At 39.4% G+C, this 19,196-nt stretch overlaps 1 protein-coding gene across 1 annotated transcript in view; it reads right to left on the bottom strand.

Moving 5' to 3' along the window:
* Nucleotides 1-19,196, bottom strand: part of PATJ (PATJ crumbs cell polarity complex component) — a 186,254-nt gene that overhangs the window by 77,006 nt on the left and 90,052 nt on the right. Inside the window, exon 27 of the mRNA XM_044430263.1 lies at nucleotides 14,623-14,731. Coding sequence (XP_044286198.1) covers nucleotides 14,623-14,731 — 109 coding nt within the window. The remainder of the gene's footprint in view (nucleotides 1-14,622; nucleotides 14,732-19,196) is intronic.

The raw sequence follows: 19,196 nt of genomic DNA, 5'->3' as shown, positions 1-19,196 counted from the left end.
CCTGCCAGTCTATCCCCATAATTAATTCTTCTCATGACACTAAACTATGATTTTAATGCTAAGTCTGACACATCCTGAGATCTCATACTTATTTGCCTTGAAAATTGCTTACTTCTTGGAATCAAAGTAATTGCCACATGGGTGTGATCTACCTTGGTTATTTGGAATTACAAATAGCCATTTGTGCAGCAGAACAACTATTCTACACCATTTAGGTTGCAAGAGACTAGATGACATAGGGCAAGATGACAAGGAGTTGCCTGTACATTTCTAAATGCTTTCTCAAATGTTTTGGGAAGATGAGGAAGGAAACAGAACAGACTGATGGTTGATTACCATCCTGACAGAGCTGATTAAACACAAGGAAAGAATGATGCAGACACTTTTCCTTGATAGAATCCTGTATAATATTGCAAGCAGCTGTATAAACAGTTCCAAAGGCACAGTTAAGAGGGGAAGAGCAAAAAGTATTCTGAATGAAGACTGAAATAGGGTTTGTATTCATTCTTAAAAGATACAAATGCAAACAACCTTCCAAAATAAAATGATGAAAGCCCACACATGGTTGTTACAATTAGTTACTATTTTGTAGAAAATCAAAGAGATGTTTTATTGCACCAAGTAGTAATTTCAAGATTAATCAAGCTATTACCATAGGCAGAAAATAAGATTCTGTAGTAAGAACATAAAGACTGTAATATAGGGTTACAAATTGTTTTAATTGACATTTTGAGCAACCTTGGAATCCAGGTGAGGGGAGAGGGGAAGATATAGTGTAATGAATAGAGTAAAAGCTTCTTGTAATACAAAAACTTGCATTATCTTTAAGCTATTAATGAGTAGCATGTAATACATCTTATCTATTTCTATTTACTTCCGTCAACCAAAAGAATTTGATTCTATGTTTATTCCAACCTGAAGACACCACAAAGGGTTTAACTGCCATTTTGGGGTGTGTGTGTGTGGATGGGGGAGATTGATAAAGTGCTCACACTTCAGGAGTGTTTACCTGTTGCCACTTAGACTGCTAAGGCCTTGCCAACTTGGTCTAGGAATAATTCCTATATGTTTGTGCTAAAGGGCTGAACCCACATAGTGAATTCATGTATATGCAACTAACTTGGTATTTTATTCCAGGGTTTTGAAATGTCTGCATGGTGAATTGATTCTTTGTTATGGATATGCAACCCAGTTGAGGAAGCCATCTTGGATTTTTGTTTGAATTGTAATTCAAAAGAACACTTGAACTTTGCAATTCTACAAGCAACATCTGTATTAGTGTTGCTGCTGAGGACCTGGATGCACAAGTTGCAGCATTTTGTTGTTATAATTGCTCATGTTGTTTGTTATATAAGTGTGAATAAGAAAAGATTTATTTTATGAAATTGTGTTTGCAATGTTCATCAACAGACCTCTAGGTAAACAAATAGCTCCACAGAACCAGTAAGTGTTAAAGCAGCTCTTAAGAAGCTCTAGGTACCTCAATAGTCATTACAAAGATAGCCCAGTATCATCAACAGAATTGCTTTTTAATGAACTTCACCCCAAATAAAGGGCTCGTTCTTGCACAGCACTGCATATTCTGCAAAGAGCCAAGTGCTGGGGGCAGCGGGAATGCATGCATGAAAGCAGCAGAGAAGGTTTGGGTGGACATGTGACCTAAATGAAAGCCAACACAATACAGTGCTCCTCCTACTAAGGGCTTTTTTTGTAGCATTCAGTAACTACAAGGCAATTAACCGCTTCTCTATACAAAAGATTTGGGATGGTACATGACACAACCAGAGCAATATTACACCACCATGAAAAGTCTGGTTTCTGAATCATTATTTTTTGTTATCACAGAACATCAACAAATTGATTCAGGGTCAACTGCAATATTTTTGTATCCATCAATGTGCTAGCTGTTAGCAGGAATCATCTCAGCACTCACAGGCCTAATAGTATCGATGCTGCGTGGAAATTAATTCATGCAATACCTTCCATGGTGTAGTAAAAAAGCCACATTTATGTGAGTAAAGTTGTTTGCCAAGCTGGCACCTCCAAATAGGGGAATGGGTGTTTACAGGTGGGAGAGAACCCCCTATTTCCCCATAAAACTGTGTGCCCCTCCCTCCAAAACCCTCAATGATCACTGGCAGCAGTGAGCAGCATGTGGCATGTCCTGTTCTAACAGAAGTGGGAGCTAAACTGAAGGGATGTGAACAAACAACTTTCTGCAACCAAGAGCCTGGATATCAGCCCACTTACAAACTGCAACTGAGCCTTTAAGCTGCAAGAGAATGATGAATTGGATGCTGGTTTGGATAATTTAAAAAAGAAGTTTTGACGTGGAGGACAGATTTCTCAATAGCTACTGGAAATGATAGCTAACTGTATCTTACAGGGTTAGAGGTTCTATGCCCCTGTGTGGCTCTTGCCTTCTTTTATGTTCTGTTTGTGGGCTTCTCAGAAACAGGAAGTGGATTAGCTAGACTTTATGCTGTAATCCAGCACAGCTCTTCAATGAGCCTTGTATCAAAATACATTTTACTGCATTGATGCTGCTCTTAATTCTGCTGTATTGCAGCTAAACCTGCAATAAAATAAAAGAACAACATTCCCAGGAGGCTGAGCTGTAGAAAGAACTTCTATCTTACAAAAAATAGTTTTAAAAATCAACATGGCTATTATATACAACAACCTACATTATAGTCAGCAACCGAATGATTGTACGGTTCCATCCTTATTTCTAGTTATTTACAGGGATAAATTAAGTCCAAAATATTCTGAAGTACATGATGAGCAATTCAGTTCCTAATTAAAAGTGCAAAGAACTGTAGAGCCTATTTAAATGGTAGATCAAGTCCAGTGCTAGTTGTGCTTTTGAATTTCATTCACTTGACTGATGGTAGCCAGGATAACCAGCCAGAACTGCAACAAAGATACAAGCTGCTTACCAGTGTTGAAGGAAGCATGAATAAAGTACACTGCAATGCTTTCCCAAATGTATGTAAAAGTCAAAACATCAAGGCACTTAAAATTGCCATGGTTTAAGATATAACAGTATAGTCATCTGTCTAGTAAACAAGGCTAAGCTGTATCTGTCTTGAATGCTGAAACTTAAAAGCGTGATATCTTTCTGTAGACCTATGGAATTTCATACAATGGAAGAGCTCCCCTGTCCTGCTTTACACATTGTTCCTTCTCAAACAGAGGTGAAGGGCCCATCTCTTTCACAAGTTCTTATCTAGCTATTTTAATAAAAATTGAAGGGGAAAGGGGGGTTTACTCCTGTGGCCTTCTTATCCATTTTATCCCTTAGGCTTAGGGTGAACTACATTTTTCCATCTTTCAGATTAAACACATTTGTTAAACATATCCAGCCAAGAGGAGCTGAATACCAAAGTGCACTCACTAGAACTCTACCCCGTGATGTTTGGGAGATCTGTGGGTCCCTCCAGATCATCATGAGTGGTGATGATGGTAGCTGAAAGGAGATGAAACCAGAGAATACTGCCACTGCACTTTCTCTAGTGGAAGCCTCTGCTGGATCCAGTTACCCCCCAGGACCGACAAACAGAAGGAATATTTCCATTCGTGGTGAGTACACCCAAATCCAAACCAGATTTTTTAAATAAAGGGAAAAAAAAGGGAAACTTTTGAAAATAAACCAGTTACTTTCCAGCTGAAATATTCTAATACCTTTATGCAAATATATGGTACAGAGTCATTTGGAATACTATGCATAGTTTTGATCACCACATCTCAAAATTTATAAAGCTTGAAATGGAGTAGAAAAGAAGTGAGAAAAGTAAAATGGTAAAGTGACTGGTGCATCTACCCCACACATAAAGATGACAATGCATTGGGCTGTTTTTTAAGTCAATTAAGGAGAAGCATAATAGAGAAATATATAATACTGCATGGCATACAGAAAGTAGACAATTTTTTCCTCCCACCTTTCCTAATGTTACAACCTGGGTCATCCAATGAACTTGAACTTACAGATAATATTAACCATTATGATTAATATTAATGGTTAATATTATCTTTACCAAATAAAATACTGATTTCAAGGTATTTTCATTGTAGTTGAGTTTTTGTTTTTAAGGATCATGATAAACTGCTCAGACAGCTTTTGCTATGGGGCAGTAAATGAATAAATAAGGCTGTAATTTTATACACACTGAACTCTGATTATAGAATATATGCATCAGTTCACAATGTAAGAGGTTTTTTCTCTTAAAATGAAGCTCTTTAGATACTATTGTTCTCATCCTACTCTTTAGGGTGAGTTGGTTCAGCTGCATATGGGAATCTATGCTTCCCACACAGCACTACTAATTTACTTTTGGTTTGCTTAATACAGAATCACAATTGTCCAAATAGAAATGGGCCAGTCTATTATTAGATGTGGTTTGAATGAACCCGAGTGGGGTGCTGAGAGGTGAATGCATTTTGCAAGCATTCACATATGCTTCAAGAAATAATCCCCTATTTTTGACAATTTGGGAGCAGTGTTCAAAAAAGCATGCAAGTATTCATGAGACAGAGGAAATCCAACTCGATTGCCACAGCTACTGACCTGCACTGTAAAAATGAAGATTGCTGTTGCATGGCGGAACAGGGAACAGCTGATTAGTTGTGCCTTGGAGTATACAGACCAAACAGCATTTTGGTGCAACCAGAGTTACTGAATTCCAGAGACGGGAATGATTAACGAGTCCTCACTTATCACTACATAGGCAAGTCTAATTGGCTACCTAGGTATGTGACATCACCATGTTTACAAAGCCATCACTGAATAATGACTGGAATAATGTTCTTATATAAAAAGCAGTCTAGTTGGACTTCTTAAAATGACATTAGAACAAAAGGAGACTTGGATGCCAACAGTGCATCCATTAAAAAAAGGGATTGATTTTCAACCCCATGAAAAACACATGCATCATTTCAAAAACATTAGGAGATAATTCATTGTAGCCCCGGGGACAACATGAATTCTTATCTAACACTTCCAAGTAACTGCATTTACCCAACTTCTCACAAAGGATACACACCTTATGAAACATTACAGCAGAATCACCTATATCAGGGGTCCTCAAACTTTTAAAATGGGGCCAGTTCACTGTCCCTCAGACTGTTGGGGGGATGGACTATAGTTTGAAAAAAATATGAACAAATTCCTATGCACACTGCACTATGCATTTTTAATCATTTAAAAATAATTACAATTTAAAAGATTAAAAAGTTTTAAAAGTTTGCTCCACTCCCTCGGGCTGTGGCAGAAGCACAAGATGAGGTGCAGAAGAACATGTCCATATTCAAGGGACACAGCTACAACACAACCAAGGCACTAAATACAGTATTTTGCATAATGCAGCTGATGACTGCAACTGGCATTTACAAAGAATGAAGCAAAAATACCAAGGATAAATACTGTTAATGCCAGTCTTAGTATATGAAGCAAGTCAGCCCAGAACAATTCCCACAATATACAATGGCTGTATTTGGATGCAGAGCTAATGACTACCCTATTTTAGTGCAACCTTGCCCAAACTGGTACTGTCCAGATGAGTTGGACTACAACTTCCACTGGCTATGGTGGTTGGGCATGATGGAAATTATATTCCTCGCTGCTTGCCCTGTCTGCCCTCAGGCTCAGCGAGGTGGCCACGGCTTGGCCTGCAGCCCAGGGGCATGGCTCACATAATTAAAAATAGATTTTAAAAGTTATATTTTTCTTACCTTCAATCCTTTTTAGTGTCTTCTCTCTCTCCCGCCCTCCACTCTTCTGTTTCCCACTCCATATCCCTGCTCTGTATTCAGAGACAACACATGTGTGCAATGGGGGGGGGGGGGGGGAGCCGGCGCATGCGCAGTTGAAGGGAGCTGTTACAATTCGGTCTCAGAGAACTCTTGTGTCGGCTCAGAGCTTTTGGATTCACTTGAAGATCGCTTTCTCCGAACAAATCCAAAAGCTCTGAGGCGGGCTGGGTAAATGACCATGGCGGGCCGTATCTGGCCCACGGGCCATAGTTTGAGGACTCATGACCTAGATAGTGGTTTTAAAAATGATGCAACCTTTCAAAATAAAAAAAGTCAAAAGGAAGTTCCACCACAGAAAGAGACATCCTTCCATCTACTGTTCATGCAGACTGAGAAACACACCCAGCTGCAATCTGTAACTACGCATCTTCTCCAGATCAGAAATCCAAATGCATGCCGGTAAAAGCAGACATAGGACAGATATCATGCAACATCGTCAAATGAGCAGCACCCTGAGGCAGCAACATTGTTCTTTTGTATATGTGCAGAGCCATCCACTAGAATGGTATGATCCTAAACTACAGCGTAACTCTTAAGTGTCCCTGCCTCTGGCTTGACAGGTCCTAGATTCCTTGCAACAGCTCTGGCCTCCAGGAACTTTAACAATACAATGGCTCCTGCCACCATGGCATATACAAGCCCTAACACTTTCAGGTACTTCAAACTATCGCATCCCTCATAGGAAAACACTCTACTTCTATAGAAAAGAACATTCTATACATTCTGCTTAAACATATACACACAGACATCCTTAACTTTTGTGACTCAAATTCTTCCAAAGTAGATTTTTTGCTGTTTTTTCTTTAAACTTTAATATCTTTTGGGTGTATTTTGTTTCTCACTTAAAAATCCACAGTCCAATAGGTAAGCTATAAAATCTTATCACATCTCTGCTTACCTTTCACTGCAGCTTATTTTTTTTTTTAAAGTGCAAGTCTGGAGCCTTATAACCCACACATTTGCCAATCCCTGATAACTCTGGGAGTCCCACTGGTCAGTTGTAGGAACACTATTGATGACTTCTGGTCAGTCTGCAAAAGAATTGAGCATGGAAATGCAGAGGAAGCCAACAGCCAGAATAGGTGGCCAGAATCAGTGCTATACTGTGCAGGTGCTTTGATCCCCCTTATCGGTCTGCTGCTGCATTCCTCACAAGATTTAGCTTCTGAGCTATCTTCAAAGGTAGCCTCATAGAGTACATTGCAGCAAGCTAACTTACAAGTGACTATAGCACAGGCTATGGAAGCCAGGTTATCCCGCAGAGCAGCTATAAAGGAACAATTAGCACTGCCTAAATGTTGTAAGATTAAATTATGGCTGTGCTTGAACGTAAAACAAACCATAGTTTGTTGCTACAGGAAAATTGCCATGAGAAGCTTAAGCCCTCACCATTCTCCCTGTTCCTCTGTGCATAAGGAATTGGAAGATTCATTAAGTACCATTTCATCAGAATTTGCAGGTCCACATTAATCCACAGCATGATCACATAAAAGTCATTCCAAATGTATGAGTTTTGAAAGCTTTTTAAAAATACAACAATTAGAGAGTTAATCAAACATCTATTCCAAAAGGTAGGAGCCACTGCAGAGGAAGCTCTGTCCCTAGTAACCATCGGTCTTGCCCATCTTTACTGAATATGGAAAAGTGGTTTGTGGAAATCCTAGCTTCTTAATATAGAAGGGCAAGATCAAATCATGGAATAGCAGTTTCCTCTTTACTCTGTTCACATATAAGGGGATAGAACAATGACAACCATGTCATTCCATGACAGCAAACAATGACTCTATTCTTACAGATGTTTTTACTTTGACCGTATCTTGTAAAATCAAAAGTAAAAATACTTCAAGCTGCATGTAACTTGAAAACAGACCACTCATGTGCAATATATGTAAGACCCAATGTGGTGCTGAAAACCAGTGTGGTGTGGTGACTAGTGTTGGACTAGGGATTTGGAAGATCTGGGTTCTAGTCCCCGCTTGGCCATGAGGTGCACTGGATAATTTTGGGCTGGTAACAGATGATCAGCCCAGCCTACCTCACAGGATTGTTGCAGTGAAGTTAACATGTAAGCTCCCTTGGGTTACTCACAAGAGGAAAAGGAGGCAGACTATAAATGTAACAATAGTAATGGTGCATGATGATGATGGTGATGATGGTAATTTCCAAACTGTATGGCAAGGCTGCCACTGTGTCTCCAGGAGTTGCATAGTAAAGAAAAACTTTACCAGGAGATACTGCACACAATTGACTTCCAGATGTTGGTTGTGCTAAATAGCTGTGACAATAAGGATATTGTTACTATAAAGTTCAAGAAGGAGACTTTTAAGTCTTCTTTACAGACCTTTAAGTCTTACTGTGATGAATATCTCATTGCATCATATTGCTCTATCACATTGTTGAATATCACTGATATTGTGTTTCAAGACCATATTGTCCAATATCACATAATAACAGCTGGCTTGTTGAGGAAAAGACTGTCACCCAGACATGGGTACACAAAATCTAGTAATAGCTTCTAAATTACTGACCTACCTAGAATGGGCAGAACTTTCTGGCATTTTACATCTGTCAGGCTTAGGGAAGTAAACATTACATGTAAAATCCATAACCGAACCTTGACAATCACTTTCCTTCCAGACAAATAACTTCCATTAAGGACAATCTGAACAAGAGCTGAACCCTTTCTCTACCTACAGCTTTTCTGCTGCAGTTCTTCCATGCAGCTATTTCTCTCAGCACTACTGAATTCCAGGCATATGCTTATCTCTGTAAACACACATCTAGAGCTGCATAGATGAGCAACTGGGGTAGGGTGAAGCTGTAGCAGAAACAAGGCAGGGAAGGTAAGCCTCAAATATCTCTTTATTCTACTGGCTTCCTGCTCCAAAAAGCCCCTCCCAAGCAGCTTCTCTCTTGCCAAAGTCCTATCTTAGTTTTGCACATTCATCTGCACAAAATATTGGGTTGGATCCAGATAAAAATGAACAGAACTCTGCTTGTACAACACACCTTTTCTTCCTTTCCCAACCATGTACTCCCTGTACCTCATCAAAAGCCATCAGTGAGGATCAAGAGACTTAGTATGGCTTGTGATGGGGCACAATGAGAAGGAGCACCTAAGGAAACTGGAAGGATGTGGTCAGGCTACTCATTTTCTCTTAATGCAAATACGTGTGGATCCAAGTCAGTAAGTTCTATGTCGAGTAAAACAGGACCAACTGACAGGACAGTTGGACAACTGCTTCATTCCTGCAATAAACAAAAAGACAAATGTATGTTCATCAGAGATATAAAAAGGAAGCAGAGAATTCTGAGTCTTTGCCCTGAGTATCACTTGTATACAGTTTGCAAATTTATCTAGTTATCTGTAAATCAAAACTGGACATTTTTCCATTACATTTCTAGGCAGTATATTATTGAAAATATACCACTTACAAGAAACAAGATACACTGAGTAAATAGACATACTAATCATCCAAGAAAGAGAATTATGAATGGACAGATGAGTATGAATTTCAGCAGTTTCATATAATCTATAGCTAGTAAATGCTTAAGTGCTGAGTTTCTTTCTACATTCTTTACATCTCACATTCTCAAAACTCTCCCTTTAAAAACAACTACACAGAAAAGATGTAACTAAGTGAGGAAAATGCTTTGTATGCTAATTAGAATTTTACAGCTGTGCTGCTTGGCTAGAACTGGTGCTTCTTGCTCATTCCCTTTGCAGTAGCATCATATTGTTGTATGGGTCCTGATAAAAGATGCAGCATATTCAGCTTATGTATGAAAGCAGACACTGGCATGCATTAATGGAAAATTACAATATAGTTCTGATCTGGCAAATGCCCACGCACCCTCTCACACAACCTGTTATGGCATATCTCTAATTTCAAGTCACTGCAGTGATGTTAAGCATTCCTCAATGAAAAACGTGCCAGCTTCACTATGAGAATTTCTCCCTTGACATTTCCTAAAGCCATACCTTTGTGCACAAAATCAAGTGCTTTGTGAAGTTCTATGTTTTCCGCATTTGGCAAAAACTGAAGGAAAAAGAGAGATGCCAAACATACCAAACTGTTGTCATCATGTGTTAAATATTAGGCATTGAAGGAGGAAGGTTACACACACTCACACAAACACGCACACATGGAGCTTATGCTAAATATTTACATTTTTGTTACATATATGGATAGGGAAAGTATCTCAGAGCTTGCAGCAAATAATATTGTAAAATTCCACACTTTGTTGAAAATACCCTGTTTGTTTACTCACATTCTGTTGTCCTTACACAATGAAAAATTAGAACATTTAAATCTCAGCAGAAGCTTTTTATTGTATTCTAAACATTTACCTACAGTCTTCCAAGGCAGAACATAAAAAGCCATCATCTGTTTCCATATTTTAATAATAAAAATAAATAACTTTGTGCAGCCACAACTGATATCTAACTGTCAGTTTAACAGGCTGATTCATATAGATTACAGCAGTGATTTCAATCTTAAAACTCAGCTAATACATTTTTAAAGGCATTCCTCCAACCATCAATCCTTCCTGCTTACCAATAACTCAAAAAGAAAAAAAATCCTATTCTCATTTAACTGCTCTTTTTTACTCATTATTAAATGCTGAAGACACTGTGAAAATAAGTATAAGACATGAAGATACTTCAGTACGTACCTGGGAAGCCCCCTTGTACCATTGCTGTATCAGTATGCAGTTCAAGGTATCTGCATTCCTGACAAACATTCAAATGCTGCGAGCAGCTCAAATCTTCATCACACAACACAGAGAAGGAGACTCAGAGCTTGTCTTTCTTCTGACGACCTTGGGCCTGACTGAAAGATTTCCCTCTTCTTAAGGGCAAGCAGTCAGTTCTCTTTCTATTGTGAGATGTGATCAATTACACTTAATTTCAAGCTTGCCAACAAGCAAACAGTTACATCTGTCAGCAAAACTGTTGGCACAACTATGCAGGGAAAAGCAAATCCCTGGTTTCCCACATCTGACCCACTGATGCTCTGTTGCTGCTGCTGCAGCTGTTGCTGCTGCACTGCTGGAGATCACAAATATTCCAATGGCATCCCTGTCCCAAAATACAGGTCAATTTAACCCAACACTGTTCCTTTCCTACTTGGCTAGCTAGCATGATTTTAAACTGCCCACTCTAATACAGATAAAGGGCTTCTAAAATCCCAGTCCCATGTATTTGTAAATGCATGTTTCTCATTCCAGTCATCAATGAATCCCTGTCAGTCCCGCAGAGTTGCTTAAGTATAATGTTTCTGTGTTCACCTTATCAGAAACACAGCAGAGGACCATGTTTATATTCCAGGAACAAAAAATAATAAACTGTCTTCACATTCAACCAATCTAAATGCTTATTATTGCCATGCATATTTAAATCATTTAATACATTTTATCTAAAATGCATAAAAGCTGAAATGTTTCACATTTCTTTTTATGGCAATTAAATAAAGTCATAGGCGCACATGGTAGGGATTTAACATCTGTGACTCTCCCCTATTCATGATTTGTTCTATCTAAAGAACATCCTCTGTGGCTCTTTTCTGATATACATGAACACGCACACATTGAGATACCATCTGCTCGCTGCATTAACAGGGAAAGAGCAAAAGCGTTCTTATCAGTTGAAGTTCTCTGAATAGTTCCTGGAGAAGGCTTTTTCACTGTTGCATTACTGCACCAACAGCTGCAAAATTCTGAGCCCATATGTTTTACACATATAACCAGAGAGATGGACAGACAGATGTAGTCACATGACAGGCTGCATGATGTGCATTTTCCTGCCTGAGGCAAGACATTTTGCTGCCTGAGGCAAAGGAAAAGAAGATGGCCCATCTTCATGTGATGTACAGAAGCTGGCTACAGTTCTTTCGATACTGGCAGAGGGGCAATGCCCTCCACTGTCCCCAGGGGCAGTAAGCTACCTTAGGTGGTGGAGAGCAAAGTGTGTGGCATACACATGACATCTTGCTGCCATTCCTTGTATTTGACAATCTGCCACCTGAACAGGAAGCCTCACCCTGCTTAATGGGCTCAAATCAACCTAAACGACTATATGAACATTTATTAAAACTTGCAATGCTAGCAGAGTCCTGCTATCCTTTAAAAAGTGAGACAACTAATTCAAATAAAGAATAAAAATATTTTTACATGGAATAGTGCATAATGTATAGACAGCTTGGTGTCCTTTGGACAAGTCCCATCAACTGAAAGGGATGATGGGGATTTGTATCCCAAAACATCTGGAGAGCACCAGGTTGCCTATTCCTGATGCATGGCATCAAAATTAAAATCTAAACAAAAGCCTACAATACTTGTGATCTGTTTGTGTTTTAAGAGCTTCTTATTACCATAATATAGCACTTAGAGAAGTGTCAAAAGAATGCATTTTTTCAGAAAGATCATCAAATTATTTTGTCTTTTTTCATATCAGGTTCAGTAACCTTTCTTAGTGGTTGTAGTGACATCTGTAATAGAAGCAGCATTGTTAGTTTCCTTCCTCTCAAGGTAGCAGCATGCATTCCTCTCTTCCTTTTTTATGACAGTCAAACTCCATTTCTATTTGCCTTTGAGTCCTACTTCACCTAGCAAACGTTCTGCAGAAAAATTCGCTCCACCAGATTCATGGGGCAGTCAATGCAAGTCAAGTGTCAATTAAGACATGTAGTCATTTGCCAGAGTTAATCAAAGATTAAGCAAATCTTTTACTGTGTCATACATAGAATAACATGGGGCAGTAAACTGCCTGTGTACCAGTAGGACTCACCATAGATCAATATGGAGCTAGCACTTGTTATGCCGACCTGAAATGATCAGAGGTCAGTGCAGTTTGCACAACTTCCTTTATGAAGCACAACTCCCCATTATGCAAGTGGTTAGTGCCTCTGACGCAACACTATCACCAGGAGGGCAGCTAGATGCTGCCTTAACTTTTATAGGTTTCTTCTGCAATGTCTAAGGTTATCCTCATGATCGAACATCCTTCAGTGGTTGCAAGAACAGCCAGAATGGATTTTCCCTCTTGTATGACTATGCCTGGGCATGGCTGTCATTCCTCAGCCAGCCTATTCCCTCTCCTTCCAAGCAGATCAGGACAAAAGGTTTTCTAGTTAAAGTCTCTATTATGTTAAAGTTGACTAGGTCAGCTGGCTTTGTAACACAAAATAAGTATATCACAGAAATCAGTAACAAAAGCCACAAGCAACATTGAAATGTTAACCAATTACGGGAATGCACCTTAAGTTTATTCCAAATTGCATACTTCTTTTCCTTCCCAACTAAAAAGAGCTGGCTCCATGTTTGAGGTGGATCATGCTGCTCTTGGTCTAGTGACTAGTTGCTGAGCATGTGGGTTGTTTCACAGTTGGGCTTTCCTTTAAACCTGATGCTGCTTAATCAGATTGAAGTTGCTAAACCTGCCCTCATCTCAGTTTGCCCCTCAAAATTCTACCACAAGTTAGAAACTGTTTGGTTCTTAAGGACTGCCTGTCTTATCTCTAAAGATCCTTATCCAAGGATCTCAGCACTTCAGCTGTGAATTCCAACTCAGCCTCTTTTTTGGGAGTAGTGGGCTCAATCCATACAATTACTGGTTAAAGGAAAAACAAAAGGGAAATTAGCTGGACAAACAACGAAGCCTCCTAATAATGACATGTTGAAACAAGCTGCATAGAATTCTTTTGTCTCTCTAAAGGCATCCAAGTGAAGCTGATCTGAACTGCTGATCTCTGCTGCTGTGTTTCTTGTCATGGCTCATCCACCATTTGTTGCAGCCTCACCTCACCTCACATAATAGCTACATGGTGCAGCACACTACTTATGTTACACCATCACCACCACTCCTCCTCTTCCCCACCCCTTGCACTTCTGGGTTGCACACCAGCACAGCAAAATGGAGAGATAGCAGTAACTATCATGCTACACAGAGGGATAAAAAACAGTGTGCTTGCAGAAGACGAAAGCCAGCCTACAGAGGCACCATTGTGTGTCCCACAAGAAGTGAAATTCCTTTGGCCATTTTCATCTGATATTTAACCCCCCCCCCCACTACTTCCAGTTCATCTGCTTCTCTCATGGCCACCCACCAATCTCTTCATTACATATTGTTAACTTTTGAGCCATTACAAAGTTTCCCATCTAGCCACCTTCTCTATCACCCTCTCTACTCTTTTTGGCTGTATGTTTATGCTTGTGCACAAGGTCAGCACTGACATTTGAAGTGAATGGAGTGGACGTACAAGCTATGGGAGCATTGAACAGTGCACTTTGTTGCTATTACCAAAGAATTCTGACCGTAATACAAACATGTCATTAATGTACTGCATTATGATAAAACCCAAATAAAGCAGCCATGAAACTGCAACAAGGAGTCAGAGCATTTGAATAATGCTGATTCTAAGATGAAAATATACTCAAGACATGGTTACTTTTCATAAAGGTGGACATTCCTCCACTAAGCAAGCACCAAATGCAGCAACAATACACACATGAGCTTCAGCTGTTGGGCAGTATAGAAATCATATAAATACATAAATAAATAAGCCTACTGCACACTAGGGAAAGAAAGCAGCAATATTTTAATGCATTGTATACTATTGGCTAGTTCCATTTTGATGAGTTCAGTGAAAAACAGTATTTTCCCCACACAATCCCCACACAATTCAGTCTTAGTGCTTTGGTAGACATTTAATTTGTACAAAACCACAACTTCAGTGGTGGCAGTATTGTAGATTATGAACAATCTTTAATGAAGATATTCAACAGATTTAGTAAGATGCTGTAGTTTACCCTCAGTATGCATGTCATCCTCCTCCTCTTCTTCCTCTTCAGAGTTTGCCTTTTTTAGTACTGTGTAAGGTGGTGGCAATTTCATAGGTGGTGGAGCTCCATTTTGCTTCTAAAAAGAAAAAAGGAAGATGATATCCTATTTATTATTCCCAAGACCACACTTATCCTTTCTACTCAAGGAATCAATGAGCTAAGCATGTTTTTGATTTAAATGCTTTGGTTTCTTTAAAAAAAAAACAAACAACCCATATGCAACATTTTTGAACCAACATACAAGAGCAGGAAATATATAATATTGATTTCATGTTAGGCTTCTGCAGTGAAGATTTTGGAGGGAATAGGTTCTTATTAATATAAATACCAAAGAGATAACAACATGGTACTTAACTGACAATATAAAGTATCTCAACTTTTTTTTTTACAAGGATGTTAATACTTTAAAAATGTATTATTTCTGAACAACTTTACTGACAAATACTTTCAGCATAAAATATCCATTGACATTAAAGGCTAGAGCATTGTATTTTGTTTTTAGCATAACATTGGTTATCTGTAACAAAACTTTCAATAAAATCCCATTACCTCACATAAGTAAAGACACTTTTGATAATGATGCATGTAGAAGTGCATATCAGACCTCAAGAACGCTGCCCAGGAATACTCCAGCACCAGACACATCCAAGCATCTGTTTCCCTGCCTCAGAGTAACTGAATCATTCTTCAGCTGCAGTTTTAGTAAATTATGTTCAATTGCAATCTCATGCAATAGCAAGATGCACTTTAGTAAATAAATGATGAGTGTCAGATGTCATGATAGCAATAGAAATGGCCACAAAAATATTTTTATGCAATACAGAGTTACTACCCAAGGGTCTACATATCATCTTTAGAGTTTTTTTTTCTCCAGTGCTTACAATGGAAACAATTTCTTGATGTATACTGTTACAACTTTGTTTCAACAATCCACAGTCATTGTGAATGCACATTACTCTAATATAAAGTAGAAGCTAAAAGCAAAATTGAACAAGGTAATAAATAGGTAGTAGCATTATCGGAAAATGATTTCCAGAAATATGAAGCTCACATGTGTACATAAAGCAAATTCAACCCAGGCAATGTGTGTGTGACACACACACACACCCATTCGAGTAAAAGCTTTATAACAACAACAAAATTACACCAAGACTTCACTATGTCTGACTGAATATTGAAGAGAAGTTTGGGAGATTAAAAGAATAGGTTATTTGGGGAAATGTCCAAATGACCAAAAGAGCTTAAAGAATAAATAATAATCCATCTATAAAAACCAAGCATTTTAAAAGTCTTGTGTTATATTTTGTTGATTACACTTATTCTACTTTTTTCTGTTATTAAACTTAAGTGGCTACATGGGATTCCCAGTGCCCTTAATTTCAACAAGGTGGCTACCTCATGCATTCCAGGACTTCAGAAGTTACCTTGCATAGTTCTAATTATTAGGTTCTGTTCCTTTGCTTTTAACTTTGACTATTATTCAAACACAATGTTAACAAGTGTGATGATGATTATTTTGATATTTTCTCAAGATGTGGTACTGTTTCTTTTTTAAAGAGGCTAAATCCATCTTCTTTGAAGCATGGATTCAAAAAGTTAGGAGTCTGAAGAAGAATTTAATTCCTTTTGGGCTCACTTTCTTCCTCAGCCAGCTTTGTGTATAGCTTAACTGGGTCAAAATTCAGATCAGATCAAAATCCATCCTCTGATCCTCATACAGACAGTCAATTTATTATGCATCCTGCTACACACCTTACTATTTTATGAGATAATAGACCTGAATGATTGATTATCTGTACCAGCTCTTTTCCTTACTTACATTACTTTATGGCTGCAAACTCTAAACTTTAAGGATTCTTCTTTGTTGTCCCACCCTTAAAATATCTTAAATCCATGAGTCTTAGGAAGGAACAACAGAGACGCAACTTTTAAAACTGCATTTCCTCCCAATATTGGCAGCCTGCCACTTCTTACAACCCTGCCCATACTATCATCAGTGACAGCCCATCTACCACTAACAAGTAGCACTTTGGAGCAACTATCATTTGTTTGCTGCCCTGTACAAAACACAAAACCCAAAAACTTGTCCAAATGTGTTAGTTATTATTACTATTTTTCTCAGTCTTTTGCAAATGCAAAAGTCTGCATGTAGGCAAATTTGAACACAGTTGCCCAGCTGTCAATGAAAAACAGTGATGAATAGAAAACCAGCAGTAAAAAGCATGCACGCAAAGTGAAAAGGGGGACAACATCCACCTTTGCCATATACATTCCTGCCCTGTTATTTTGTTTCCTACTGCAGTTAGCTGTTCGCTTTGACAACTGACACAGGCAGGCAAGACTTCTTACATCAGACAGCCCTATGTATGTTCTTGTACAGTTGCAAAATAATCTTTATTTATAATAAACAAACAAACAGATAAGACAATTGAACAATTTACTGGGGCCAATGTTTAAAAAAAGCCATGAAAACAACCCCAATGGAAATTTTTTAAGACTCTCAAAGCAACAACAGTAATGTGGCTGTTAACAAAAAAGGATAGCAATTGGAGTGCGGGAGGGGAAATAAGTCAGATTCTGCCATGAGTCCAGTGGGATAGCAGCTGGAGGACCAAAGAGAAGGGGGAGAACAAGCCACTGTGACCCTGATGGGTGTATTACTGGGTGTTCTGTGAACAACTCATACTGCATAGCTTACTCACAGGGTGGCTTAGCATAATGTGCAAACACAGCCACAAAGCAGGCAAGGGAGTGTTCTTCAAAGAAAAAGAGTTTTATGCCATGATAACCTCATGTACTACCTTGAGCATAGCAATGGAAGGGCATCATATGAAGCTAATAAAAAGGCTTTGGTATGATTATATAACTTTTTGTACACAACTGAAGGATCTCTCAAGACTATGAGCAAGAGTCTATCAGAACATTCATCAAGTTTATCCTTTGTTTTTTGTTTTATTGCGCAGAAAGCGGCACACTGGGATTTTGTCAGCAAGTACTTCAGTTGATTCCTAATTATATTTCATCTCCAGAAGTCATGTATTCTGCTAGCCTTTGATCAAATCCTATGTATGCGCATGCACTATTAGTAGCCTAAGTGATGAACAGGAATGCTTACTGCTAATAGTAATTACAAAACCTCCAACCCATTAGTAGAACAAGCACATTTTGATGTGTTATGAACAGCCAGGAATTCTACATAATTTAACAGTGCAACTTCTACCCACAGGCTCAGGCAAGATAATTTTAAACTGTATTTTGGAAACATGGGAAATTCTGTTTGAGTAGTATCTTCATAATGAAATTGCTTTTTAAACTGGCAGCTGAGGAATACCTCAATATGATAAGGATATAAGCAGGTTGCTTACCTGTAACTGATGTTCTTTGAGTGGCCATCTGTGCAGTCACACATATGGGTACTGCGCCTGCGTAGTGCCTTTGGCCGGAAGATTGACAGCTAACGGTTTTTGGCGGGAAGCTCCGCTCCCCTCCCCCATGGCCTATAAAGAGCGGAGCGTCCGCCATTTGTTCAGTCTTTGACGACCGAACGTGCGCCCCCTTGTGGAAAAATTCGCAGTATGAGATAGGAAAAAAGGGATCGGTACCAAGAAAAAATGGGAAACTTTCGGTATCGATGAATGAGTCCACTCACCGACACCGAGCAGGGCCGGCGGGTGGGTTGTGTGACTGCACAGATGGCCACTCGAAGAACACCAGTTACAGGTAAGCAACCTGCTTTTCTTCGTCGTGGCCTCTATGCATCACACATATGGGTAGATTAACAAGCTTACCATCAAAGGAGGAGGGAAGGTGTCCTCATTGTAGGACGGAGGAGAGTACAGCTTTACCGAAGAAGCAGTCCCTTCAAGTCCGAACATCGAGACGGTAGTGCCTGGCGAAGGTGCAAGGGTTCGCCCAAGTAGCAGCTCGGCAGACGTCATCGATCGGAACTCCGGATGCAAATGCAGAAGATGTAGCGACAGCTCTAGTGGAATGGCCTCGGGGAACTGTAGGCAGTTCGAGCTTAGCTAACTGATAGCACAAGGTAATAGTGTGGACTATCCACTTAGAGAGCCTTTGAGGAGTGACTGGGTCGCCCTGATCTCTAGCCGAATATTTAATGAACAGTTTATTGGATCACCGAATAGACTCCGTTCGCGATCGATAAAAGGCTAAACAACGCCGAACGTTGAGGGAGTGCAAAGATCTTTCCAAGGGATTCGACGGCAATGGAAAAAAGGCAGGCAGTACAATGTCTTGTCCTGTATGGAAAGGTGTAGAGACTTTGGGCAAGAAAGATGGGTCGAGACGTAAAATGACCTTTTCTCTGTGGAAGTTTAGATAAGGAGGGTCGATGCGGAGGGCACAAAGCTCACTGGCCCTCCGGGCTGACGTGACAGCTACAAGGAACGCCGTCTTCCATGAAACTAATCGGAGATCCACAGTCGCCAAAGGTTCAAAGGGGGCCTTCATAAGGGCCTGTAGAACTACAGAAAGGCTCCACGTGGGCATAACCAGTCTAATCGATGGATTAAGATTATACA

Source organism: Varanus komodoensis, unplaced genomic scaffold (genome assembly GCF_004798865.1).
Source record: "Varanus komodoensis strain SLA01 unplaced genomic scaffold, ASM479886v1 scaffold20_1, whole genome shotgun sequence".
NCBI classification, from domain to species: Eukaryota; Metazoa; Chordata; class Lepidosauria; order Squamata; family Varanidae; genus Varanus; species Varanus komodoensis.
Note: the sequence above shows the minus strand (reverse complement) of the source record. Positions and strands in the feature narration are given on the sequence as shown.